We start from the raw sequence: 15,394 nt of genomic DNA, 5'->3' as shown, positions 1-15,394 counted from the left end.
TGATCCTAATTGAAAGCAATACACCCAACCAAATACTTTCCTACCCCATCTGCTCTGGCCTGCCACCAGCTATTCAATACAAGAGAATTAATAGTTTCAGATATTCTAACCAACCCAATAAAGGCACTCATTTAAGCAGGGCTGCATTAACAAAGTGAAAAAACAAGGGCAAAATGGGTTCAAATGGAGCATTTTACTCCTAGTTGGCTTTAACAAAGCTGAATAAGGCTTATTCTGACTTTTTTATGTGCAAGACTTGATAAACTGAATGAGAAGGCACTCAATGATCACCCAACGAGCATTGATGAATGGTCATTAAGACCCCCCCGCTCTTAGAGGAGACCCTTCCACAAAGTGGCACACCAGCTTGAAAGGGCGGACTCACTAATGTCCAGATTTCTCTGCTTGCTTGTCCCACTTTCAATTTCAGACCACTGGCCACCAAATGAGGCTGACATATTGGAAAATAATGTTTTATGGGCGGGTGGTAAAAAATAAAATGGAGGCATTAGCTCTGCTTTCAAATTCAAATCTGCTAGTTTTGTCAGACCCCAAAGGTTTTGATTTTCCACCCAGCTGGAAGCTATTAGTGTTTTCTAAAGGCATCCCACTGACAAGGCAAACCTACCTAATGTGTGAGTTGTTGGGCTAAGGGAGATGGACCTCTCTTTTGGATGATTTCCTAACTTCTCATCACTTTGACAGTCAATTAAATGGATACAACACCTAATAAAAATGTACATTAATTTGTTTCTGCCACTGAAAGCCATCTGAAACTGTATTAAATAAAAGCCATAATAGATTGTCCCCTGACAAAGATAAATCCAATTATACTTTGTCTGCAAAAAAAATTCACACAAATGGTTATGTTTTAGTAAGGCTACTATGTAAGATACAGCCAATCACATGAAATAAGTGGGATAGAGGGGGAGAAAAATATAGTGAAAAAGTTCATTGAAGTATTCCACCAAGGTTAAGAGGTTATCTGTCATTTCAGCTCCCTTATATAAATATCTGTTGTAAACAACTGAACATATTTATACTACTCCCTCCCTCAAATCTTTCCTTTGGGGAAATGATTGGCAAGCATTTGCACCTCCTCAACTTTCAGCCAGCCCACAGAAGAACTCACAAGAACTTTGCTTGGAGGACAAAAGAACAGGAGACATGATTGCCATCCTAAGAATTTGAAGGTTGTATAAACATCATGGGGTCAAAGGGTTATTTAGGGCTGTCCAAGACAGCCTAAGTGCTAGCAATGAGATGAAATCAAGTAAAAGAAAACATGCTGGATAGAGGAAACCTGTCTTAATAGGTGATTATAAAGACATTACAGAGGCAGAAAAGCTTTACTGCTTGAATCACTTGCAACTAGCCTGACAAAGCACTATACAACACAGCGGCCCATGGAGAACATGCCATAGGTCTGTTAAGAAATCCTCATCTACCAGAGCAAGTGGCAGGCTGAGAGCTAGAAGTCACAACCCCTAGCCTTCACCTATGACTTATGTCAAACTCGTGGACTCAGGTCACTTTGATTTTTGCATCTCCATCAGTTAAAGTGAGCTAATAATGGACTCTACAACTGTACTTTCAAGATTCCAATGTTAAAATAGTTTAAATAATGACTTCCTAAACTGATAAATCAAATAGTATCTATGATATTCTTTTTTCCATCTTCAATGTCTACAAAATAAAATATTAGTGATATCATTCTGACAGTTTTTCAGGCAATATATTTGACTTTTAACTCTGGTTGAAGTATAATGTCCTCTTACACATGAATAAAAAATGTGCATTTGTATATTTAAGTATGTTGTGTGCATTTATGTGTATGTGTACAAAACAAAATCTTTTTAAGATAAAGTATCACACTGAAAGTAAACAAAATTTATAATAATTACAAATTGTTTCTGATAGTGCCAATGCCTCTAAAATATCACAATACATTATAGTTCATTTCCACCAACTTATTTTTAATGTCTAATATTTTAAAATTTTTTGAAATGCTATAACAGCTTTTAATACTTGCACCAATTAAATCTGATACTATTTAAACACAAACTTTAAACCTACTATAATAATATAGTTAAAGGTAGATTCCTACATAGGCACTAACAAGGGGTTAAATTGTTTAAAAATTTTAAAGTAAAGCACTTCCTTATTAATCCACAACGCTGAACACTAGCTATATTAACTCTTGTTTATTCAAGTAAACATTTCCCATAAAGACAATTCCTAAAAACTATACATTTGCAATGTAAATCTGCAAATAAGTTACCATTTACAGTTTTCATATATTATTATAGATACAAAAATCACTCAGATAACATGGAAAACATCCTAACTACCCATCTCTTATTCATTTGACAAGGACTGTAACACTATATAGAAAACCTTTGTTTCAATGTCACCACCTCCCCATCTTGACTAATGGCGAGTTAGTTTTGTTAAAACGCAAGGGTGATGGCGTATGCTCCAATGAACTTTCCCCACTCTCAGCACCAGAGACAAAAACCTGCAGCTCTGCTCTGTGCAGGCAGCCATCTGGACAGCTTTCCCTCAAAGCCCAGCCCACACCATACTGCAGGCAAAATCAGAGGGCTTGAGAGCTCTGTGGGGCTATTCATGACATACCAATTTCACATTTTCTGCTTGTACGCTTGCAACAATAAATGCTAATGAGGACTATGAATGACAATTTTAAAGACAATAAAAAGGTCTCCAAATCCCTTGCATATGGAGACACTGTTTTCAAAACTTCACCTTCTGTTACAGAGCTGTTAGAGACTGCAGGAGAAAAAAAGAATAACCTAAAGAAAACAATAAGATGATCAAAGCACAACTGAACCCTAAAGATTTCCAGAGAAAGCAATCTGTGTAAGCCCAACAAACAACAGACCTTACCACCCCTATGAACAACCCTATGAATGCATGAGATACCTTTAATCTCTACTACCTTTGCCTTCTGCAGACATGCAGCTTAAAAAGCAATTTTTGCAGAACACTGATTATATTCACTTTTTTGGAGCCTGGGAATTCTAAGGATAGTATTTGTCCAAAAATAATTATAGTAATCATCATCATCATCATACTTTGGCATAATATTTAACATTCCACATATCTTTAAATAAATTCAAATGCAAAGTAGTTCTCTTCTGATAATATCTATTCTTAAAAATAATGCAATTGTTGTGGGTGGTGAAATTATATACAATATTTATTCTCTATTTTTAATTTTCCTGTATTTCCCAAATCTTCTAAAATGAGAATGTATATTTTGAATTTAAAAACTGTTACTTTCAATGCAATGAAAGAACTGAACAAATGACATATAAATGGTTTGACCTAGATAGGAACTAAACTATTTTACACAGCAACAAAAATATAACAAAAGATTCATTTTCCTATAGTTCAGAGAAATTGTCTAAAGAGTATTCTTTTCATTAACAAGGATCAAAACACTTTCAACAAAATCCACCAGGTGGAGCAAATACACAGCAATAAAAAAAAAAATCCCAGAATTTTTTTCATATTTTCTTTCATAGGACTTTTATCTCTAACAAATTCTCCACTTTTATCTCTCCACATTGCGAATTATCAAAATCTATGCATACATAGTAATCTGTCACGTTTATAAACAATTCAAAGTTACTCAAAAATGACTTTTAGCTACAATGAATTCTATTACAAATGTTCATTCCAAAACTGCTCTATTTGTTCAAGTAATAACCAGCATAGTGTATTTGCTTTCATATCAATGTAAAATTTTAAATTAATGTTTTACAGTGACGCTACAGGGTTTTACCAGGCACAAGAGAATTTAATGTTGTATATTCTGAAATACACTCAAGAATGGTTAAAGTCTATAAATCTCAGTGCAATTCCCTTACTCTATATGGAAATTTCAACTGTTACTTTCACTTACTAAAATCATTCTTAATTGCATCTACCAAAATCTTATTAAAATTATGGAATATTGTGCCTCTTTACCCATTATACCCGAATGTCCTTTTTTCATTCCTATTGGTAAATTGACACAAGTCCACAATTACTCATATGTTTTCCCTTCACTTTCTAGGGTAATTCACTACCTCCCTTTCTCCTCTCACAGATTTTTTTTCTTGCATTTCAGTCTGCACTTAGCACCCTCAGTGCAAGGCTCCAAACCCAAACTCTTTCATTTCTGACACCACCTGCAAGCCACAACTCTCCCCATTCAGTTTTCAAAATCTTCCACATTTTTCTCACATTATATACTCTGCTGCCAAAGCTTAATGCTACACATGGTCCTAATGTTACCCTTATTTAAGAAGACTCCACTTGGACAGAACTACAAAAATGTTGGAGCTTAAAGGAAATGTACCAAGAGTTTGTTGATGTAGGAGAACACTAGTTAGGAATGTTGACTGTGGCTTGAAATATATTTATATGTTTTGTTTTTTCATATTTATACTGATGTTGAAAAGAGAAATATTCTGAATGAAATTCAGCAGGCTGATACATAAATAAACGTACAGATGCCTGAGGACACACATAACACTATGGCAGAGCTACTTATGCTGTGCATAATAGATCACGACGATGCCAGCTCCATCACAAGGAGCACCAGGCTAATGAATTATTTAAATGATTATATATTTTTTTACTAGAGTGGTAAACAAACATATACTATATTGACATTACTTCCATAAATGTAATATGAAAAAGAAGTTTTTAGAATAATTCCCACCAAACTCTTCCCTGCAAAGCCCAATCCCTTTATTCTTTGCAAAGGACAGAATCAATTCCTTGAAGCTGTGCTTGTGCACTAGGCAAAGGTACATACTACTCTCTTTACATGCCCATAACTCCTATTAACATTAATGGGAGGCACATATGTGCATCCAAAGGGTAAATGCCCTTCAGTCTGCATGACAGAATCCTAATGAAGTAGTTGGAAAAACCAAATCACTGCACATGTAGTCACACTTTCCCCTCCCTTTGCAGGAAACACCACCAGCACCACCTTTGCTCCTCAACCCACAGCAAAGACGTTTCATCTGCCCACAGTGTGGACAAAGAACCTGCTGGATTTCCTCTTGGTAAGATAAAATCCTGTTATATTCGTGGGATCTCCCAAATGGCTCCATCTCCAAGCACTTCTCAGAATATTTATCCCATGTTACCCTCAAATTGGCCACACATTACTGTGCAAATATTATTTCTCACCACCCCCAGCTTCATCAAAGGGTGTGGCCCTTTTCACAGCAAATGTTAAGGATCATATTCCAATTCCAAGGAAAGGAAAAAACATCCAAGTGTAAAAGTTCTATCACCTTTTTTTCAAGTGGACTATTCTATTTTCATGGACAGATTAAGATTCCAAAACCGCCTCATAAAAGCAATCTCTAAACTCCTAGCTCCATACTGGCCTACTAATGAGTCTGACTTGAAAAGAGCAACACACATAGGACACTATATAATGGGAACTAAGAAAATAAGAATCCAACAAACTAAGGCCAGCCCTCTACTGGTTAACGTTCAAAGAGATTGTTTCATAGCAAGGCCACAAGTGTAAAATAAAACAGCCAAATAGTTAGATCCTTTCTTTTTTTTTTTTTAAATCAGGCATGTCTGTCAGTGTGGTCCAAAAGGGGAGAGCAGGGGACACAGCATTGGCAGGAACCTCAAATTCCTGACCAAACCCTCTTCCACACAATGCCTCCCGAAAGAAAGGAACCCAGGGTTTGAGCCAGCCTGACGCTGGCGGACAGACAGGGCTAGCCTTGCAGGATGTCAGAGCGCCAGGCGGCTGTGAGAGATACTGGGTTTTCACACACTCCCAGCCTGACTGTTTTGCTCTTCAGGTAATTAAACAAGGAAGCAGGGCTGCTGGGTATGAGCCTGACCCCGAAGCTGCGGCTCCATGGTTCTGCATATCAACTTCCGCAAGAACTGCCCGGAGCATCAACAGAACATTCTCCTCTCACTCTCTCTCATTTCCTTCTCCACCTCTTCCTAAAGCTGACCCAGAAACAAATCCTGCCTACAAAAACATCCAGAGAAAGGTCTGATTTTATTTGTCATAAAAATCTTTGTGCTATTCCTAGTCATTACCCTCCAAATTTTAAAAAACAAAAACCTACCTTAATGGCAGAAACTTCATAAAAATTCATATATACCAAATCTATGTAAAACACTGGTATCTTAATCAAGGTGGATCAAAGAAAATTATACTCAAATAATTATAATTTTTAACATGCTTGATTAAAGTGTAAATCTTCAAATTCAAAGAAGGCTCACCAAGAAATAAATGATTTTGATAGTCCAGTTTACAAATTAAACATAGTTTGCATTATGTAATTAACATTGTCATTTTTAATTTTGATAGTGGTAATTAATGTAAGCAAATACCACCTATAATCTGGTTTATTATGTTTCATCAAAATTTTTATTTAAACAAAACTCTAAAATATTTCTTATGTGCAGTCACCATTAAAACTCAGAAATGTCAAACATCCTTTAAAAGATAAGAAAGTGATGCATTTATATATGTGTGTGTGTGTATATATATATATATATATATATACACATATATAATTAAACAATGATAAGAATCATATAAATAATATATTCTTCCTTCATCTCAAAATCCATAGAGTAAAATATTGGCTGAAAGAGACAGAGACCAAAAGAGAGAAGAATACAAAAGCATGCCTGCTTGTCTGTGTTCAACACAAAGAACATTAAATGAAAACAACTGGCATGCTGCCAAATTCCTATAGAGGCAAAGAGATTCAAATAAATTGATTTCACGCATCACACTGACCTGGGATCAGTGTGCAGTGCTACAATAAGCTCAAAGCTCCATGTGGGGTAAAGCCCATTAATGCTATCAGACCCCTCAAACATAACCAAGAAATACTAAAAATAAAAGCAGATACTCTGTAAAAGCAGCAATTTTACTTAAGAAAATAACTTTCCTCTTCCTAGCAAAGATACCAATATATAAAGGTGCAGAGCATCATCTATATTAGCATTTTAAAAATAACCCTTTTTTCACATATTGTATGAAACCCACACAATATGCAAAAATTGATACTACCTATATATCCCATCCCATGATATGAATGAACTTAAACACACACCCTTTGCAACGAGTTTCTTGTCATTATTTTCTCCCAAGCTGCTTCCTCTTACATCTTTTTAAAAGCATATGGATCTTTTTAATATGCCACTAAACCCTTCTTAGCATTTTCCACAATGGCTTATGAGGACACGCTCCTCAGGCCAAACCACCACTCCTAGGTGTCCTAAACCTGTCCAGTCCCTACAATGGCAGGCATTACAGAAGAACAGCTCCAAATGGCATTCTAGAAGACCAAGCACTGTGTGTACCTTGGGTACGCTTTAAAACACCAGGTGGGAGACACACCAGCATTCTCATTTTGCCAGCTTCCATCCAAGCTGGTGGCATACCCCTTTAGTATCATGTTCCCCCAGCGATTGCCCTAATAGAGGCCCATCGCCAGAAGACTCCAGCCTGCTTCAAACTTGCTACACAGAGCAGACTCTCTGGCGCCACCTCAGGCCATTTTCACCCACAATGCTGACTGTTCAGCCATGGGCAGTCCTTTGCTTTAGCTGCTTCTAAATTACAACTCCAAAACTCCAAGAACCCAATGGATTCCAGGTGTTCTAAGATATAAAGTATGTGATTTCTGTTCTTCTCCACTTCTTGAGTTTGAATCTCATGTTTCTATACATCTAATATTATTACAAAGAGAAAAAAAAACTAGGAGTAATTATTATTGTTAATATATTTATTCATTTATTTAAAAATAAGGTCTTGCTGTTGCCCAGGCAGGAGGGCAATAGTGCAATCATATTCCCACTTTAGCCTCTCAAGTAGCTGGGACTACAGACATGCATCATCACACTTGTCAAGAGTTTTCAAAATTTTGTAGGGATGGGTCTCACTTTGTTGCCCACACTGGTCTAGAATCCTGGGCTCAAACAATCCTCCTCCCTCCCAAAGTGCTGGGATTATAGGCATGAGCCACCATGCTCAGCCTAGAAGTAAATTTTTTATGCCACATGGAAAACAAAGAAAACCCAACAGTTATATAATAGCTCAATACAAATATGTGTATGTGTATACACACATATTTAAAGTATGGACATATACCACGCATGCAGGAGAGTAGGAGAGAGAGAGAGAGAAAAAAAGAAGAAATTGTACATGGTATTTCTGATACATGATGCTGGGGATTCCATACATGAAAAACAAATAAATGCATTTAAAATTATATTAAGATGTGCCTTCTTGTCATGCATTTTTGCTTTCAACATGGATCTTCCAAGCTGCAATGGTTAATCGCCAGCAGGCCAGATATATTCCACATAACCAGAAAGAAATAGATTATAATGGGATGGGAGTAGGTAAAGATAGTAACTCTATGTATCTGCCATATGTTCAAGCTTTAAAATCCAATATCCTTTTCAATTTTTAATCTGCATCTTAGATATCTTTATCATATTAATACAAACTCCATGCAGATACATAAGGCAGAAAGCAAGGAGTTCCATCCTGTTTGGAAACCCAAGCTGGTACAAGATGACAAGAAAACAATTCTAAAATAGTGATGGTTGTTGTTATTAGTTTGCTTCCTTTAAGATATTGATACCTATCTTTTCCTCTATGCAAGACTTTACAAGGCTAATCAACCAAGATCTGAGTTCTCAAAAAAAAAAAACCAATGTTTAGTAACAACAGTACATAAGGTAAGAAAAGAGAAGTAGTCATAGGAGACGTCTCAACTGCTTCAAGAACTGAACTCCTTGCCTTCTCTTTTGAATTGATGTGTCTCATTAATTGTATTAAAAGACCATCATCACAATATGAAGGAGGGATGAAAGGAAGGGAAATACAGACCCAGAAACCAGATCATGATCAAGACTTCCCCAAAGGAGCATATCATTCTACAGGGAATTATTTCATTTTCTCTGGTCTTAAAAAAAAAAAATAAACAAAAACCTTATTTTCCAACACCTTCCTGAGAACTTTAAGAACAAGCCAAGAAGCATTTGTAAAAATGGCAAGAGTAGAGATTGTGAGGTGGACACCAGCAGTAATGTTTCCAGAACAATGGTCACCGAGGTTGAATATTTCACTCCCCCTCTTTCCATGTAGTCAGTCAGTCACAGAACTTAAAATCTCTTCCCAGCCACTACAGTGCCAACCAGTATCACAGAACATTTGTGTTGACTCTCAACTTTTTGTTAGCAGTGGATCCTTATGTACTGGTGCTTCTGTACAAGTCCACTATCCACTAAACCCGGAACAGAACTGGCTACAGGAGACGTGAACTCTCTCTCATAATTCAGGGCTTCCTTGAATTTTCAAATATTGCAGACTTTAAGAAGTCTCTTGCCAAATGGCACCACACTTAGTTTATATTTGCTGTTTTCCTAAATTTAGATATCACCTTTTTTCTTAATGTGTCTATGGAATAAACTCTGCCTAGGGAGTGACATTTGCCTGAAAGTTTTTAAAAAATCCAAATATATCAGAAGAAATAATAAACTGAAAGGCACTTTTTTGTCTATTTAGTCAACAAACTGTTTCAGAAAACACCATCTCCTCGTTACAATAAACACAGAAATCATGGCATAGCTTTTACTCTTTAACTCCAAGTATTGCTTAGCTTATAACAGATGTACTATGAAACATGGCAAGAAGCACTGCAACAAGAGGGTGAAAAAATTTGGTACTTGATCATTTGATATATTCAGACCCAAAGCTATGAAACAGGGTTCCCACCACCAGATTGATCTCCACCCAATCCCCACACCCAAAGATTTCAAAAACAAATGTTTAAAACATATAATACAACAGGCACTAGAAGAAGGAAGGAAAAAAAGAAAATCTTTACAATTATAATTTATCAGAAAAAAATAGATGGATTTTTCTGGTACGTAAGTAAATCACAAAAATCAAAATATTTGTCTGTTCCTTACCTTGACAATATTCAAAGTTCCCTTTTTTCCGGCAGTCACCTATTACTAAACTCAGTGCTCTCCAAGTGTTTCTTTTGACAGATATCATTCTCCACCAATCGCTCTGCTAATTTCCTCTCTCCTTTTCTGACTGGGACAGAGATTATGTTCACCAGCCCAGAGATCAATCTTTTCTATTGACAACAACAAAGGAAAAAAAAATGCATATATCACAACCAGTCTGAAGTATCATACTCATCTGTTTACATGATAACACTAGGCCAGTTTTGTTTTGTTTAAAAAAAAAACCAGATACAAGCTCTTCTAAATTTTAGAAGAATCCAAAACAATCCCCATTGTCTCAGTTCCTATAACGACATTTTCTAAAGGACTCTTAATTTTCCAATCATGTGACTCAAAGCTGGATACAAACTGAACCTGAAAGCTCTTTTCTTAAATTGGTTTTAAAGATATGTACATCAATACCTTAATAGAATGTTATATTTTACCTTTTCAAAAAAATAATAAATAGTCCGTCAGATACTATGTTTTCTTTAGAAAAAAATTTAGACTTTTTAAATGGAATTTTACATACAAGTTAATCCTGTTTCAAAACAAAGCGGTTTGTTTCATTGTTCATATATTGTTTCATTGTTCTGAAATTTCAGCATTGCCATTATTAGCTCACATAGTTTAAAACAACTAACAGTGAAGAATAATCCTTATGTAATAGTTTAAATAACATTAATAAAACAAATATTGTTGAATTATTTTACCAAATCAACAAATTTCTATACCTTTCTTTTCTTCCTTTTAGTAATAGAAATTTTCTCATTTTCCGGCTGTATTTGACAAATTTAAAATTTGTTCAATCACAAATATTTATTGAGTATCTATTACTCATCTACTATGATTAATAATGCTACCACTACTATCACAACTATGAATAGAAAAGGATTGCTATTTAATTCTTACAAACTAGGAAATATAAGGGTCTAGTACAATCACACACATATAAGATAGGAACTCAATAAATTCAAGTGAAGAAAGATTTATAAAAGCAGTAAAAGGAATTACTAAGGCTGTTGCTATTTTTTCAGACCCAATTACATCCTAGAAATTAAAATTGGTGAACATATTCTGATGTAAATAAAACAACTAGATTCTACATTAAAACAAATATCGATGTAGTTTATGTGCCACATTATGATTCTTTTGTGATGCAATCAGTTGTTTCTTATCATTCTTTAAGGTTAAGAAAGTAAATGAGTACTAATTAATTAAAATACATTACTAGATATTTCTTAGATGGGAATTGACTTGCTGTCAGCAAAGATCATTAAAGACAATCAGCTAGATCTTGGAAACATTTAGCTTACTATGAATACTAACAATTTTATAAATTTTCATAATATAACCAAGATATATAAATATATGTACACATATAGATTATGGAGGTATTCAAATAGTGGAGTGGGGGAGGGGTGCACACACAGGGGAAGACTAGAAATAAATACACCTAGATGTTAAATATGATTATTTCTAGAAGACTGAAATATGGGTAATTTTTCTGCACAATTCTGTTATTTCCAATTTTTCTGTACAAAGGTAAAGAACATTTTATAGAGAGAAATTAAACAAATATTGGGAAAAAATAAAATGTATACTCTTCTTGGATTCAATAATAATATATATTTTGTGCTTCAGCAACCATCAACAAAGGCCATTAGAGAGCCTGACAAAAGTGGATCATCCTCCTGTATGAGCAAGTTAACAATCTCTACTGAACAAACGAACCAAGCAAAACATACACAAATCCTCTAGAGTCTAAGTCTATTTCTTCCTTCTCATGACTGCTAAATACCAGAACAAAGTCTGGGTTTATTAACAAGAATGGTGTAGTGAATCTTGGTTTTGAGGCACATAAAATTACTGTGTGATAAACTTTCTTTAAGACAAATTTCTCAAATAAAAATGATCTCTCAATTTGAAATATACTGCTTTATTTTTTAACTTCACTTGTAGTAACTATCAGAGTTTTCTGAAGTGAATGAAGAAAATTTTGGTAGAAACATAACAAAATATTTTAAATGTACATATTTCTAAATTGTTAAATGTTAACACAGTATACAAATATACTTTCAAATAACATACAATGTAAATCTAAAGTTACCCATGAGGATTTTACCCACTTATCTATTTTATATACGAAACAATATATCACAATCAACAGAATAACTCAAAAAAAGCTAATCTTTGGAGTTTTCAAAATAATGACTGGAGTGTCACATTTGTGCTTCTTATCTCCAACACATTAAATGCTCTTCCAACGTGAGATAATAATAAAATAAATAATGGTAATAAGTGCAATGTTCAGGTATTCCTGATACCTATTCCACACTGAAGTCTGTCACATGGAAATGATAATAAAATTTCTATCTTAAATAATTGCTTTGTTCAGATCTGGATGCTCAGCCCTCAAATTTGTAAAACCTCATTACGAGGGGAACACACTGAGAAAAGTTTAAAAGCTAAGCTCCACCAAGAGCAAAATGCCTCAAACAATTTGTAGTTCTACAAGTGTTATTTAAAAGGCTCAACATGTTGTATTACCATGGAAATTGTGGAAAACATACATTCCCAAACAAATATTACTTTTTCTCAATGGTATGAAGTAATGAAAACCACATGTGTAAATCTGCGATCCGTGCAGTAGTTCAAGCTGCAGCTAATAGAAAATACAGAAAGTGAACTCTGCTATATAAAGGATTCTTGTTACAGAAATATAATGTGAAAACCAGATGCAGACAGAAAACCTTAATCACAGATGGGAATGTAATCACTGGCATACAGAATACTTTTTTGATCAATCTTAACCATATGCGCAATGTATTTATTTTCTAAGGAATGCAATAACTTGAGAGAACCTTCTATTTGAATTCAGTTAACCTCATATGGCCTTGGCAAATCATTCCTGTATCAGTTTATCTTTCAAAAATTTAATAGGATGTAAAGACTACACACATCAGAATCAACCTCAAAAGAGATCAAGTGCAGTTCCCCATTACTGTATTTCTCAATCACTGCCAGGAATCCTTTCACTGCCTAAACACGTTTCTCTAGAGAATTCTATCAACATTTGGGGCATTATTTTCCTTTAGTAAATATATGTTTATTCCAAAAATGAGCATTTAAACACGCCTCTTTTTATCTATCAACCTGAGTTGACTCAAACCTTAAGACTAACTCTTTTTTATTTCCCTCACAGAAACATTTTATAGTATAAAGGCCATTTCTTTACATGAACAAATATACTATTCGTTTTTATTTCCAAGAAGAATCACCACAAAAAGAGCCTGTTATTTTATATTTGCCTTAGGAAACATTACCTTGGTAAGTACAGTTTCTGGCATTGGATTGTAGCTTACCTTTGTCAAAGCTTCATCATTTCTTTGCATGCAATTCTGTGTCCCTCTAATTTGAAGGAGTAGTCAACAGAGCACCATGTATGCCTCACTTCAGGACTATATTCAACTTCCAACAGGAAGCAATTAAGACATTATGTGACTTGGGTGCCCCTCATCATAGGCCACATGAACTAAATTTCATTATCTTAGTTTCACAAGTTTCCTTAAGCTTCCATGCACACACTCATCCAGATTCTCCTTCTCTCTTCTAACTACTCATCTCCTAGATCCACACACAGAAACACACAGTCCTTAATCTTGCCTAATCTCACATACAAGACCCTCCGTCACTTGGCACTCAACTACAGTATTCAGCCTCCACTGTAACCACGCCCTTCCAGAGTGCAGCTCTTCTCTGGCTGGATAAACTCCCTGATGGAATGCTTCCTCTCATGCTCCTGGCTGCGCTCACTGACTTCATGGCTCTTTCCATAGACTTCTGGCTGCACTGCCAGTTCTTCCTCAACCCTCAGACTTTTAGTTCAAAAAACACCGCCTCAGAGATGCTTTTCCCAACCATTTGAAATAAAGTCTCACTACCATGTCCCCCTGCCCACTGCATCATTCTAACAGTGTTTCTTAATTGTCTTAACTACACTTAACACTACATGAAATAATCTTAGTAACTTTTTTATCCTTCTCTCTCCCCACCCCAAACTGCAAGATCTGTGAGAGCTAGGGTCTAATCTGGGGTGCTCATTACTCTATCCTCCACATTTGGAACTGGACTAGGAACACAGTAGTGGGCCAAATAAAAAGAAAAACAAACATCCCACCCAGTGAAATGCCACAAAGGCCCAATTCAATCCCCATGACTTTTGCAAACCTTTCCCTGGCTACTTCTGGGGCCCGTGATCTTCTTCTTTTCTTTATACTACAGCACTTTGGGTCTATATCAGGCTCTGGAACCCTTTACCTGCCAGTTACTGTTCACAAAAGCCCATTCCCACTCGTGCTGTATAGAGAGACAGGCCAGCATGGAAATCACTCAGGGCATCCACAGCTATGAGGCCAGCCCTTTGTCTCACACTGAGCAGCAGGACACTGTGACTGGGAACCACAGCACAGTCCATACAACCATTAAGGCATAATTGCATTCTAGCAGCTTTTTATGCAATGCATAAACTCAATAGTTATCTTGTAATTGGGTGTGTCAGCTGTTGTAGAAATGAGATCCCATCTTAATTTCTTATACCTTTGGACCCTACATTGATGCACTCTACTCATTCCACTGGCAGGGCTGCAAGAGTGTGGCCATGTTTATTCAACAATGCTCATACACAGCACTGAGCACAGTGCCTGGCACACAAAAGATGTTCACTAAATATTGGCTGAGTAAACAGGGAATAAACGATAATGGAATATGATCTGGTCTTTCTTCAAGTCCTTTTCTCTTACGGTAAGAGGTCATTTCAAAATTCTACAAATCTTTTTAAGGAACAAATTAATCAGAAGGTAGGCAACCAACGGAGTATCAGCAATGCAATATGACCAGTGAGTGAACAAACCAGGCCATTTTAAATGGTAGGAAGCTCTTAAATGTCTTCTCTGTTGCAGATATAATTTGATTTTCAAAAACTAAAGTGTTATAAATGACTATGGCATACACACGCTGACTATTTAGAAGCCAACTGCATGCACACTCTGGCTGGACTGGAACCTCAGTTCCTACATTTACTTATCAGCTATTTGACCTTGGACAAGTCACTTAACCTCTCTAAGCTTCAGATTTAAATCTGCAAAGTAAGATAATAACACCTAACTTACCAGGATGATGTGAGGAGAAAATACTTGTAAAGTGCCTACCTTAGTGCTCCCAGTGCAAGTATTGTTTCATCCAATGTGTTCAGTTATTATTATCTGATACTAGAAAGGAGATAGTACCTATTTTAATATAATTAAATATTAAATAAATGAAAGCAAAAGTCACTATTCAAAAATATCAG

The 15,394-nt window shown here is 35.7% G+C and overlaps 1 protein-coding gene across 14 annotated transcripts in view; it reads right to left on the bottom strand.

Moving 5' to 3' along the window:
• The window catches only part of RUNX1T1 (RUNX1 partner transcriptional co-repressor 1), a 146,475-nt gene that overhangs the window by 109,501 nt on the left and 21,580 nt on the right, over positions 1-15,394 (bottom strand). For 10 of the 14 annotated variants that reach the window (XM_078352710.1, XM_078352715.1, XM_078352704.1 and 7 more), the window contains one exon: positions 10,003-10,175. The exons of the other annotated variants lie outside the window; for them this stretch is intronic. Coding sequence is in view for 4 of the 10 variants with exons in the window: in XM_078352704.1 (XP_078208830.1) it covers positions 10,003-10,090 (88 nt within the window). In the remaining 6 variants the exon portion in view is untranslated. The remainder of the gene's footprint in view (positions 1-10,002; positions 10,176-15,394) is intronic. 14 annotated transcript variants of the gene reach the window in all.

The sequence above is a fragment of the Callithrix jacchus genome, chromosome 16, assembly GCF_049354715.1.
Source record: "Callithrix jacchus isolate 240 chromosome 16, calJac240_pri, whole genome shotgun sequence".
NCBI classification, from domain to species: domain Eukaryota; kingdom Metazoa; phylum Chordata; class Mammalia; order Primates; family Cebidae; genus Callithrix; species Callithrix jacchus.
This window is presented reverse-complemented; position numbering and strand designations above follow the sequence as displayed.